At 37.5% G+C, this 12488-nt stretch overlaps 2 protein-coding genes across 2 annotated transcripts in view; one reads left to right on the forward strand and one right to left on the reverse strand.

Moving 5' to 3' along the window:
• Positions 1-240: 240 nt before the first annotated feature.
• GON7 (GON7 subunit of KEOPS complex) lies at positions 241-6423 on the reverse strand. The gene is made up of 2 exons (XM_051977369.1): positions 6123-6423; positions 241-2762 (listed from the first exon to the last, which is right to left on the reverse strand). Exons 1-2 carry the CDS (start codon positions 6331-6333, stop codon positions 2623-2625), a joined length of 351 nt encoding a protein of 116 aa, XP_051833329.1. The 5' UTR covers positions 6334-6423; the 3' UTR covers positions 241-2622.
• A 178-nt stretch (positions 6424-6601) lies between these two features.
• The window catches only part of UBR7 (ubiquitin protein ligase E3 component n-recognin 7), a 30964-nt gene continuing 25077 nt past the window's right edge, over positions 6602-12488 (forward strand). Inside the window, exons 1-4 of the mRNA XM_051977368.1 lie at positions 6602-6852; positions 10028-10161; positions 10741-10801; positions 12201-12296. Coding sequence (XP_051833328.1) covers positions 6703-6852; positions 10028-10161; positions 10741-10801; positions 12201-12296 — 441 coding nt within the window. The 5' untranslated portion in view covers positions 6602-6702. The remainder of the gene's footprint in view (positions 6853-10027; positions 10162-10740; positions 10802-12200; positions 12297-12488) is intronic.

Below are 12488 nucleotides of genomic sequence, written 5' to 3' on the forward strand. Positions count from 1 at the left end.
CCACCTCCTTAGCATTCTTACCCTGGAGATAACACCCCCTTCCAATTTGTTAATTCCTGTTTTGGGACACCATTTCAGGCTTTTGTTCTACTCCAAGCTACCTGGACTACCCCTCTCCCATCTTCCTGGTATAGCTATCCTCCCTTTTTTCCAGCTCCTGTTTATGTGTTTTCTCCCAATAGAAGCTCCTAGAAGGTAGGTATTATCCTGCTTCCATATGTATTCCAAGCACTTAATAAATGCACAAATATATACATTACCTTTATTGAGATGTAGCCTTTAAAACACACACTTTAAACATACTAGACAAAGCCATAATACTGTAATTTGGAGAAATTAATTGGCATATTCAACTTTAAATATAATGAAATGATATATATTTAAATTCTATGAGAATGAGGACATCCTTTTTTAGATTAAAAGATTACTATCAATGAAAAATGTTTCATTATGTTTTGACATTAGGTTTCCTTTCCATTCTTTTAAAGTAAGTCTAACCATTTTTTTTTTAAAAATTATTCTGTACCATTTAAAAGGGCTTTTAATAATTGGTATTATTATTTTGATTATTATATAAGAGCACTTAGCAAGAGGTAAAAGTGCCAAAGCAAATAAACCTGAAGTGACTTAAGAAAGGTATGTGATTCCAGCAGCTTTATCTATTCTTTGGGTATAGATTTCAGAACATGTTAATTCACCATGCTACTCACATTTCCTAATTAGAAAAACAACAGGTATAGTAGTTTACATTATTCGGTTTCTCTACCACTCCCACCTAGACTGCCCAATAATATTCCATATCTCAATCCGTAAATAGAACTGGGAAAAAAAAAAAAAAAAACCCGGAAAAAAAGACATTTATTTCCTTGTGTTGGTGACCTTGACCAAGACAATGATTTGTTTACTGACATGTAAAATAAAGGCAGATGGTCATCTTGTTTAATCATTAAACTTTAAAATCCTATAATTTTTAAAATTTCATTTTCCATATATACTTCACATTAATTTGTATAACTGCCATAACCAAACCTAAAAGGAAAATAGTAGGGAATTCCCTTTACTCTAACACATGATGGACAAATTACTCATTTCACAAAGATTTGTTAAGAGACTATATTCAATCCCTAATATTAAATTATTTAATTATATTAAACATGGAACTGACAACTTAAAAAAGTATAATATAGTGTTTCTTAATTGTGCTTATCACATTCAAAGACAAAATGAAAACAGTTCATTCCCATATATTCTAAAAACCTCATTTATGTTTAATTTATAAATTTCTGGCACAGAAATATAGCCCAGCAGGTTTTTACAAATATAGTGCTGGCTTGACCTTAACAAATGAGATCTTGCAAAATCCACAATTCAAATGCTTATAAATTAAAGTTTATATCTCTGGCAACTGAGAAATAATGGTAGAAGAGCTATCCCCTCTAAAAATCCTAAAAGCAATAGAAGTATTTAATCACAAGATGTAAATCAATAAGGAGAACAGATTTTCTTGGATTGTCATCCAAAGGTTTCCCCTTTTCGTCATGCTCTCAATTTAGAAGAGAGAACTCCTAAAATCCTGTCATTCCTATATTTAGTAGTCAAGTGTGAAATTTGGACCTCAGCTCTTTGCAATGTGACCACTCACAAAGCATGATATAACATGTTTTTTTTATATATAGCTAAAGCAACAACTAGAAGATACCCTCCCTAACATCATTAATTGGTTCCACACAAATACATAGGCAAAAACATTACAGGGCCCCAAATATTTAACCACATTAGGGTAGGGACTGATTATAACATTTATTATATGTTATATATGAAATAAGAGTTCAAATTTAACTTATTTTAGAAAGAAAAAAATGCTAAATTGCTATTTGAGATGATTTTAAAGACCATGTGAGACATACTGTCAATTTTTTTTTTTAATTTAAAAGTTACAATACAGATCCATCCTAACTTTGATAGCAGATCATTTGACTATCCCCTCTTGTATCCAGTATTCTAGCTAAACTGGTCTTTTTCTTCCTTATACATATGTCATCTTCTTTCTCAGCTCCCACTCTTGCCGTTTAGCTCACCTTTAAGGTACATCTTAAGGGCTACCTCCTTCAAGAGGCCCAGTTGTTAGTATACTCTTCTTCCACTCAAAATTCTTTTGTGTATATTTATATATGGAAGCAATGTGTTACAATGGTAAGAAATGGTTCTGGAACCTGAGCTGGATTCAAACCCTATCGGTATGACCGGGCCAAGTCAGTCTCTTAATTCTTCTGAGGATCTGAGGATCTGTAAAATGAAGAAGTGCGCTCAGATAGTCTCTGAAGTTCCTTCTAATGCCACATGCAGCAACATCTTGTACTTCTATACAGGAGTCCATATTATATCTCCTTGAAAGATGTAAACTCCTTGAGGGCAAGAACTTTAAATGCTTGCTGACTGAATAATATCCTCACCCATGAGGACTGTTTTTATTTCCAAACAATGGTCATTTTTTTTGTTGACAACATACAGAAGAAACATTTTCCTTTGACAGAGTAGCCAAGAAGGTAAAAACAGATGCATTTTTACTAACACACAAATTTTGCAAGATGTCAACATATATCAAATATTTTTAATCAAGATTTAGCCAAAGTTTTTTGCTTCACAACTACATTCAAGATTACTGTCAAAATGTATGGGTTTTATCCGTTTTGCAGGTGGTCCAGATGAATACATTTTGTTATGAGTGTTACTTTCTTCATCTTCAGCTTCATCGTCTTCACCTTTTAAAATAACAAATATTTGTTGCATGACAGTATTCTTAAAAGATAGCTAAAAAGGTTGATAATGAAAGCAAAGGAGATAATATACAAATACTTTCAAAATTATAAAACATTTTATAACTATGTAATATGAATATTTCACTTCTGGGGTAAAATAAACACACAAAATTACTTCTGAGGCATTAAATGAACATCTTTTAAATTTGAGATAAATAATTCAGCAATGTATAATTCTATTCCTGAAATTTTAAAATTACTATTCTATATCAATATTACAATTAACCTGTTGTTGGTAGAGGTTCCTCCCCCTACTGATTTTACACTATTTCAAGAAGTTAGGAATAGTGTTTGAAGCTATGAACCATAGCTACTGCCCACCCGGTTCATGAGCCAAACTAACTGGTTTATATAAGGATGAAAACTACCATCTGAACTATATAATTGCCCCACAAGACTTAACCAATCTACAGTACTATTGTTGATTAGTTTTCAATAGTATCCAACTCTTCATGACCCTGTTTGTGGTCATCTTGGCAGATATTGGAATGCTTTGTCAGTTCACAAATGAAGAAACTGAGACAAACAAGGTGTATGGCCAATTTGGGCCATACAACTAGCGAGTGTCTGAGGCAAGAGTTGAACTCTGGAAGATGAGTCTTCCTGGCTCCTGGCAGCTAACAGTAATATTACTAAATATTTTTGAGATACTAGGATTATAAAACTTTATGATCTATCTTTCAACAAATTTAAATTGCAGTCAAAAGGGATGTCTAGTGAAAGGAAACTTCAATTCATCTTATTACTCAAAATATCTAACTGAAATAAAAAGTTATCTAAATATGAAAACAAAAATTTCTTATTCTATAAGCATCCTCATAAAAATGGATGGAAAAAGAGATGCTATCAATTATCCCCATTTTACATATAAGAAAACTGAAGCTAAGAGAGGTTAAATGACTTACCCAGGGCAAAATAGAAAAATGTCTGAGGTAGTCATTCTAAAGTTGTCTTTTCCATTAGATTGTAAACTCCTTGAGGACATGAACTGCCTTTGGCCTCTTTTTGAATCCTTAGGCTGACACATTGTTCGGGGATCCTCAAACTACCCACAGGCCAGATGCATCAGCTGAGGACATTTATCCCCCTCACCCAGGGTTATGAAGTTTCTTTATTTAAAGGCCCACAAAACAAAATTTTTTGTTTTTACTACAGTCCTCCAATAGTCTGAGGGACAGTGAACTGGCCCCCTATTTAAAAAGTTTGAGGATGCCTGCTAAACCAAGTACTAGATAAATAATAAGTACTATTGGCTGTGTAGTAAGAAGAGTTCAAAGTAGGGCAAAGGCTTAGCTAGAGTACACGGGACTAATTACTTCATAAATATTAACTTCTCCGAAGGAGCTAAGCTTTAAGTGTCTTGCAACATAAGCAGTAGGAAGGATAAAGGGTATATGTTTAAAAAAAAAAAAAAAAAAAAGGGTATATGTTGTAGGAGGATCTCAAAAGAATGTTAACCTCATCCCCCAGCCACTGAGGAGGTGGGGGAGGGACTTCCAGGGCCCGGTCAGGGATAAAGGACTATGCTCCGGCTCCTGAAGATTGTGTGAGCACATCTCAAGTTTTGCCCCTATTCCTGCAAAGTGGTAGTAAAAGTTTATTGCTTCATTCATCCTGAGTTTGTTCATTTACTGCACCCTTATTTGGGATTCAAAATTGTTTCTAATAGGTATTTAGTCCAACTATAAATTAGTCATTTAAGGGACTAATGCCTCAGTTTCCTCATCTATAAAATGAGTTATGTAAGACACATCCACCACATCTTTTTCTTTTGCCTCACCTTGGTGTGAACTGGTGACCCTCATTTCCTGAACGCTATCCTCATACTACACAATCTCAGACAAATGCTAACCAGCTGGAAACATTTAAAATAAGGATATGGCAAAGCTCCCCTGTGGGTAGGGTAGCCTTTCAACTTTCAGAGAGATCAATGTATGAATTTTTCCCCTCACTATTGCAACTTGTAAAGCTGTTTACCAGGATGTGGAAGGATCTATGTGGACAGGTGTGCCAAGAATAAGAAAATTATAGATTTTTTTTAAATTAAGTATTTTAGTGGCATATTGGGGGAAAAAAACTGGATTTAGTGTCAGAACCCTTGGATTCGAATCTTAAATTATATTTAGACAAGTCACTTCTGTTCTCTAGATCGCTTTCTTAGCTAGTAAAATAAAGGGCAAGGGGGCAGCTAAGTGGCCCGGTGGATAGAGCACCAGCCCTGAAGTCAGGAAGACCTAAGTTCAAATCTAACTTCAGACACATACAACTTCCTAGCTCTGTGACCTTGGGCAAGTCACTTAACCCCAATTGCCTCAGCAAAAAAAAAAGGGGGGGGGAGGGGAAGGCAAGGCTGGATAACTCCGAGGATTCCTTCCCAATAATTACTCTTCCCTTCATACAAGGTTGCTTTATTGAGCATCTACTAAAATACATTTTCGTACTTATCGAATATTTATACTTCACCATGGTAGAGTTCTAAGTATGCCACTCTATTCTGTAGATGCTCAGTAAATCAGTTTTGCATGTGGGAGTATTTAGGTGCTCTAAGAACCCCCCCTTCCCCTTATAGTAGATGCTCTAAATACTATACCATAGTAGACGTTTTATGTATTATTACATTTCACCATAGTAAATGCTCAAAAGTACTACACTGTACCATTATAGAAGCTATTCAATAAATAATATTCACTTTGTATAGTGGAAAGAGCAAAGGATCTGGTGTCAGTAGGAGCAAGATTTGAGTACGTTTGGCCACCTATGAGTTTCGTGCCTTTTTGCAAAAAAAAAAAAATGATCTTTCTAAATCTTGGCTTGCTCACATTTTGTTTTCTTATGTTTTAAATGGGGATATTTGCACCCCGGACTTCCACGGTTGTCCTTTTTAAAGCTTTTTGAGTTAGTCTGAATAGATTCTACATGTTTGCAATTTTTTCAATTATTATAAGCTTTCTCCTCTCCCCCAAAGAATGAACATTAAGGGCCCAAAATAAATCCGATTAAATTCAAATGCAACACCAAGTGAGTATAGGGAGAGCGGAGAGTTCAAGAATTAAAGGCCCTTCAACATTTTTGAGTGCGAATTTTAAGTTCATCCTTCTCTCTTCTCGCAGTCACCAGACCGGGTGCACAGAGGTCAACATTTCCGACCATGCGCCCTTCTGAAGCGTGCACAGTCTGGGGCATAGCCCGGCCTTCACTTCCCAGTCGTCCTTCTCCTTCTCTTCTCCCACCCCCTCCCGCTTGCACAAAGAGCCCCGCCGTTGCCAGGACAACGGAGCCGCCGCGGCCGTCATCATCGCTCACCCTCCGAGACTGAGGTGGAGCCTCCGGTCGCTGACGGGTCCTGCTCATCCTTTCCTTCCACGGTACTAAGGAGCTCGGTCACCCGCTCCCTCATCTGCGCCAATCCAGAAAGCAGTCCCTGGAAGCGACTAGACTCACTCGGCCCCTCGCAAGTTATCTGGATCCGCTGCTGCTGCCCGTCCCGTCCTACAAACTCTCCGAGCAACTCCATGACGACAGTTCTCCAACTACCCGCCACCGGAGCGAACCGGAAACGGAAGCAATCGCTGTCACAGCCGCAAGGGGGAGGGGAGTGGGGAATGATTCGGGAGGGGGGGAGGGAAAGGGGCGGGGATAAGCAACAACAACAACAACAAAAAAAAGAAGCCTGCGCATTTCGTGCCTCCCGCCTTCCCTGGGCTTCCGCTTCCGCAATCGGCGCCTCCGTTCTCCCCCGCAGCTCCCCGCCTTCTCCTCCTGATTCTGATTGGTTTCAGGAAGCGAAGGGGCGGGGTTCCGCCATCTCCGGCTACACCCCTCGCGCGCAGTTTTCCCGCCGCCCCCGATGCTGAGCACCGGGCCTGCCGGCTGACAGTTGAGTATGGCGGGAGCCGAGCGAGGCGGCGGTCGGCCAGCCGAACAGGAGCCAGTGGTGTCGTTGGTGGATGTATTAGAGGAGGATGAAGAACTGGAGAACGAGGCCTGTGCGGTGCTGGGCGGCAGCGATTCCGAGAAGTGCTCCTATTCGCAGGTGGGTGGAGGGGGGGGGGGCAAGGGCTGAGATTGTGGAGCTCACGACCCCCTCCCACGCAAGTTCGCCAACTCCCCGCCTTCCGCCCTCTTGACCGTTCCGCAGACTGAATTTGGGCTCCTTCAGTTCCCCGGCCTGTTCTCCCCTTCCAAAATTTCTTGAGATCATTCTGGATCCTCCCATTCTCGCCCCCCTCCTCGTGCCTGTTGTCGGCTCGTTCTCTCTGCCCCAAGCATCCCTCTCTGCCCGGCCCGTTCTCTCTGCAGAGATTCCCCCCTCCCCCATTCTTTGCCAGTTCACCTCTCCTTTCGGATGTCCCTGTCCCGGTGCTTGACCTGCTCTTCCCCCTTCACAATTCTCCCCCCACCTTGGTGTCCGGGGTTTCCTAATTCCCAGCTCGACCCCCCCTTTGCCATCTTGCCCCGCCCATTCCAGTGTGTCTTCCTCGTTCCCAACCCGAACGTCTCGTTCCCAACTCGAAGCTCCCCATCCCAAGGTTTCCCTAGTCCCCAACTTACCTCCCGTTCCTAGCCTAACTTCTCTTTAGCAACATTCCCTTTTCTTTCTTCCTGGTTCCTAACATATTCTCCCATCCCCAACTTGTTTTCTTTTGCAGTCCGACTCTGTTTTCCTTTCTATAACGTCTCTTTTCCAATCTGTCTCCCCCCTTAACAACTTGTCCCCGCTTCCACTTTAAAAGACTCTCATTCCTGTGCAAGACCACCCAAGGCTTTTCTGCCTTTCAGGCTCATTTTTTTTTTTTTTTTTTCAAAATATCCTCTTTCCTTCACATAAAGTCAAACATTTACTAAGCCCCGGTGTTGCAGGCACGGTACTAAGAGAAACGAAGGAAAAGACAAAAAACATCTTGGTCCTTACTCTCCAAGGACATTACACAATCAGATTGCTTTTGCCCTTCTGAGCCAAAGATAGGTTTCTGCCTTTGCTGCTGAGTACAGTGCCTGGAGTAAAGTAGGCACTTAATAAATGCTTGTTGATCTGAGACAATAATTTGTTAACTACCATGTACCGACAAGATAAATACCGAATAAAGTGTAAATAATTTCCAGGGAAGACACAAGGATTAAGGGGATCAGGAAAAGTTTCTTGTAGAAGAAGGTTATTTCAGTTTGAATTCTTAAAGCTTAAAGAGAGAGCATCCTAAGCTAGTGAAAATGCACAAGATATCCTCATTTTTGGTCCCCTTTACCATTCTTGTCAGTGTGGCCTCATTCCTTTTCTGGATCCCCCCAATTTATTTTTGCCCAGTCATTCCTCACTACTTCTATTCCCTTCCCAAGGCACCTTCTATTTATGGTTTATCTATTCCATTCCTTTCATAGGTAGGTTGCCCCCAGTTCACCCCTCAACATTATTTTTTCCACTGCCTTTTCCCCCAAATCACCCTTCCCTTAGGACCTTCTAGCCTTTAGTCTTCCTCACCTTAGCTGGGATCCTGTGTTCCTATATTTCTTATTTTTGGTGTCACTTTGCTAAAATCCCACTTCCTCTCTTCTTTTCCTCCTCTCTTTCTTCTCCTCCTCATAATTTTCTGCTCTTTTTGCTCTGGTCGTTTATCCTGCCTTTTCTCTTCCCTCTCCTCCCCTTCCCCCATCCCATTTCCTTGTCCTAGAGAGAACAAGAATGGATAGTAAGTTCTGGGCAAGCAAAAACCTAAAGTTGGGATTTCTCTGAGATGTGAGGTTTTTGGGCATCCTCTGTCTAATTTTATAGATGTGATAATTGTGTTTGTAGAAGTGAATCATTTGTAGAAGCTCTGTCTCCTCTAAACACTAGATAGGAAACAGGAGAATAAATTGGCCAAAAAAAAAAGCAGCAGAGTACATTTGGCATTGGACAACTGTGCAAAAAGGTTAAAGGGATTATCCTTTACCTTCCAGGAGCACCTAGAAATGAAGGCATTAACAAGAGGAATGAAAATAGGTAAAGGACAGGAAAGCTTAGTGGAGTGTGGAAAGACAGGGACTTGAAGGTATTATTTGATGGGCACTGAGATCATAATACAGCAACCATTGAGAAATGTGTGAGCTGCTTGCAGAATTAAATAATAATTCTTACTATCACGTTCATTTGGAAGCAGTACTTTCTTTTTAATTTCGAGGATATATACTTCAGACTTTGAGCTTAATGAGTATTACCTGTTATCTTTTTATGAAAATAGGGCACCTAGGGCTGTACCTAGACACCTCATTTTTAAAAAAAAAAAAAATCTTGATTAGCAGCAGTTGAGTAGGCAAAAACCTGTTTGTCTTGTTATTTCCTTGGTGGTGGAGGGAAGGGAGAAGGCCTTATTCTTCCATTAAGTAAATTGTATTTCAGATTTGAATATCTAAGTAGATCTAGATGAAAATATCATCATTAACTTTTCATATTCTCAAAAATGCCAACATTATAAAATGTTGATTAACCAGAAAGCAATTAACATCTAATTAGCCAAGTTTATTTTGCTGTTTTCTATTTTTTATCTTTCATAAAACTTTACTTTTTAAAGTAAAACTTGTAAAACATAAAACTTACTTTATAAAGTAAGTAGTTTCAATATTTTAATACAAAAAGTGTATTTTAAGATAATATCTGGGGATAAATTCAAATTCTACACAACCTCTACATCATTGACATCTATTCCTATAAGCCTTTATAATCATACTTGATATGCAGTGATGATAATGAGGTAAAAGGTTAGATTTGGTGGAAGCAGAAAAAGTGTAGACCATATGGTTAGAAAGGTAGACTGGGGCCTCAATGCAGATTGTACCCTGCATGATACCTATAGGGAGATCATATGGTCATAGATCTAAAGTTGAAGAAAACTTCAGAAGCCAATTAGACTAAGCCCTACATTTTGTAGATTAATAAAGTGAAATCAAGGAAGATAAGATGTCATGTCCAAGGTCACAGAGGTGGTCATTACCAGAGGCAAGATTTGAACCCAGGTCCTCTTGCTCCAGAGTTTGTGCTCTTTCCATTAGTGGTACATGCTTTCTCCATTTTATGGTACTTTTATACTTTTTTTAAAAATAGGCTTTTAACTACAGATCTCTATGGAGTTTGAATCAAATTTCATTTATTATTTAGATCACAGTGCTTAGTGCCAGCTGTACTCTTTTTGAATGAATTTATCTTCTTGATTTTCTTCTTCCTCTGCATTTTATAGGGCTCTGTAAAAAGACAAGCATTATATGCCTGCAGCACATGCACCCCAGAAGGAGAAGAACCAGCAGGAATTTGTTTAGCATGCAGTTATGAATGCCATGGAAGTCATAAATTATTTGAGCTATATACAAAAAGGTACATTTGTTCAGAAAATATAAAAATATCTTCATTGGTTGTTAAATCTTAACATCAATCCAAAAAGGTGCACTGTGTAGTTTTTTTGCCTTTTCGATTGTATTTCCCCTAGCCTCAACTTTGTCCTTTAAACTAATCTTTTATAGAGCCTATAAATGATTAAAGCTGATTGTGTTAATAAAGCAGTATAATTAGTAATGGTTCCTTAATAGGAGTTAGTTCTTAGGAACATTTTTTAAAATTACAGTTAAAGATACAATTTGATTTACCTTTGCTTTATCATAATTAATTTACCTAAACTTATTTACCTTAAATTTACATACATGGGGTCAAGCAAGTGAACTTTATCTGTAGTAGTTTACTTGATTATTTCTGCATTCTTTTTGGCCTCTTTTTCTTTTGGGGGGATTATACAATTTTTCTCTTAATACTTTTGTTCAAGGATCAGGTCATAGTAACCAAGTGTAATTTCTAAACGAAAAAAATGGAGAATGACTATAACTTGACTTCTGAACATAAAGAATAAGACATTAATTTTTAAAAGTAAGTTGAACTTAATACCTTTTTCCTTTGTTTCAGAAATTTTCGGTGTGATTGTGGAAATAGCAAGTTTAAAAATCTGGAATGCAAATTACTTCCTGTAAGTAAATTTTTCAATCACTTAAAAAATAGTATCATAAGATTAGATGCCAGAAAACAAATTATTGGTTTGTTATTTCCCTTGAAAATTAGCTTTATCTGCATTAGAATTTAATCTCTTTATTATTTGTTTGCAAGGCTAAGTAATAAAGTCATTTAAGTTCTACAGTTTAGAACAAAATTAAAGGAACTAAAAAATAGATTACTACTCGAAGTATCTTACTAAAATATGTTACATATCAAAGTGAATTTAATTTATGCTATGGATCTTTTCTGAGGAAAATGTGGTACTATAAAATTTGAACAAATAGTATCAAAGTGAATGTAGATAAAAGAATTTTTTTACTACTTTTCATTATTTTATTGCCTAATCTTGTAATAAAGTCCTGTTCTATAATAGATGATGTGAAGGGTGACTCGATCTTGAATGTTATACCAGTAAATCACAAGCTGGAAAGACTTTGGATATGGACCTAACAGTGAGGCCTTGTGTCTATCATCTGAAAACCAGTCTAATTTTTTTTTTTGGAGACACTCTTTACCATAGGGTTGATGATGAATTGTTCTAAACATAGCAGTTCATGAAACTGTCTATTAAAGGTAGACACGATTTCAGTCTGTAGAAGTTAAATTTTCTTAATTGACAAATTTAATCATGATTTGATTACTAGAGGCTTGAGGCTATCTCCCTTCCTGTTCTTTGAAAAAGGGAAGTTAATTTGAAGAAGTAGACTATTATCTTGTCTTTTTGAGAGCTTTGATCAGTCTGACTGGGCATTAGACGAGATCTGAAATTCCATCAGGATTTCAGTCTCCCCTTTTTAGTTCAGGATGATCCCATTTGTTTGCAGTGAGAGTTTGGTAATTAGTTATAATAAATATACAAATATACATAAATATTACAATAAATATACTCTTGCTGAGAAGCCAGGATTTATCAGTAATGTTAAGAAAGAGTAAGAAGAAAGTTTCTCTTTTAACCTGTCTCTTAGATAAAAACGTCTCTTTGAAGGGCTGAACTTTTCTGGTTTGAAAATGTCTTAAAACAGATGTTTTTAACACCTCCATGACCCCACACTCTTCCAAGCATGGCTCCACCCAGATTAAAATGTAATTGGGAAACATTTAACAAGATAAATAACAATATTATAAAACATGAATAATGTTAATATGTGGTTTTTCCAAGTCAATAAATATCCAGCTCATGAAATACTTATGTCTGGTTTAGTAGCCCTTGCTTCTGTTTTAGTTTGATGCAACTGTCTTAAAGGATAGATTTTCTTTTGGGCAGAAATTTTGGTAATGCCAAGATAATTTTCATGCTATATATCCTTTTTTTTGCAGTTATTTAAAAGTTAAGATTATATTGTATATTGAAACTAGTATTATCTTACTTTTAGGAAAAAGGAAAATTAAATTCAGGCAATAAATATAATGACAACTTTTTTGGACTGTATTGCATTTGCAAGAGACCTTATCCTGATCCTGAAGATGAGGTAAGAAAATTAAGGGTCAAGATTAGAGTCCATGTCACCTGAGGGTCATGGGAATGCATGGTAAGGATTGAACTTCTAGGTTTTTTCTTTTTTCTCTTTTTTTTTCCTGAAGTAATTGGAGTTAAGTGACTTGTCGAGGGTCACACAACTAGGAAATGTTAAGTGTCTGAGACCACATTTGAACTTAGGTCC

The sequence above is a fragment of the Antechinus flavipes genome, chromosome 2 (assembly GCF_016432865.1).
Source record: "Antechinus flavipes isolate AdamAnt ecotype Samford, QLD, Australia chromosome 2, AdamAnt_v2, whole genome shotgun sequence".
Lineage (NCBI taxonomy): Eukaryota > Metazoa > Chordata > Mammalia > Dasyuromorphia > Dasyuridae > Antechinus > Antechinus flavipes.

What these genes read in the sequence shown, in the direction of transcription:
- GON7 (XM_051977369.1), bottom strand. Translation starts at nt 6,333, where the DNA reads ATGGAGTTGCTCGGAGAGTTTGTAGGACGGGACGGGCAGCAGCAGCGG. An exon ending in CTCCACCTCAGTCTCGGAGG is followed by an intron (nt 2,763 to 6,122) that starts GTGAGCGATGAT and finishes TTATTTTAAAAG; the next exon opens with GTGAAGACGATGAAGCTGAA.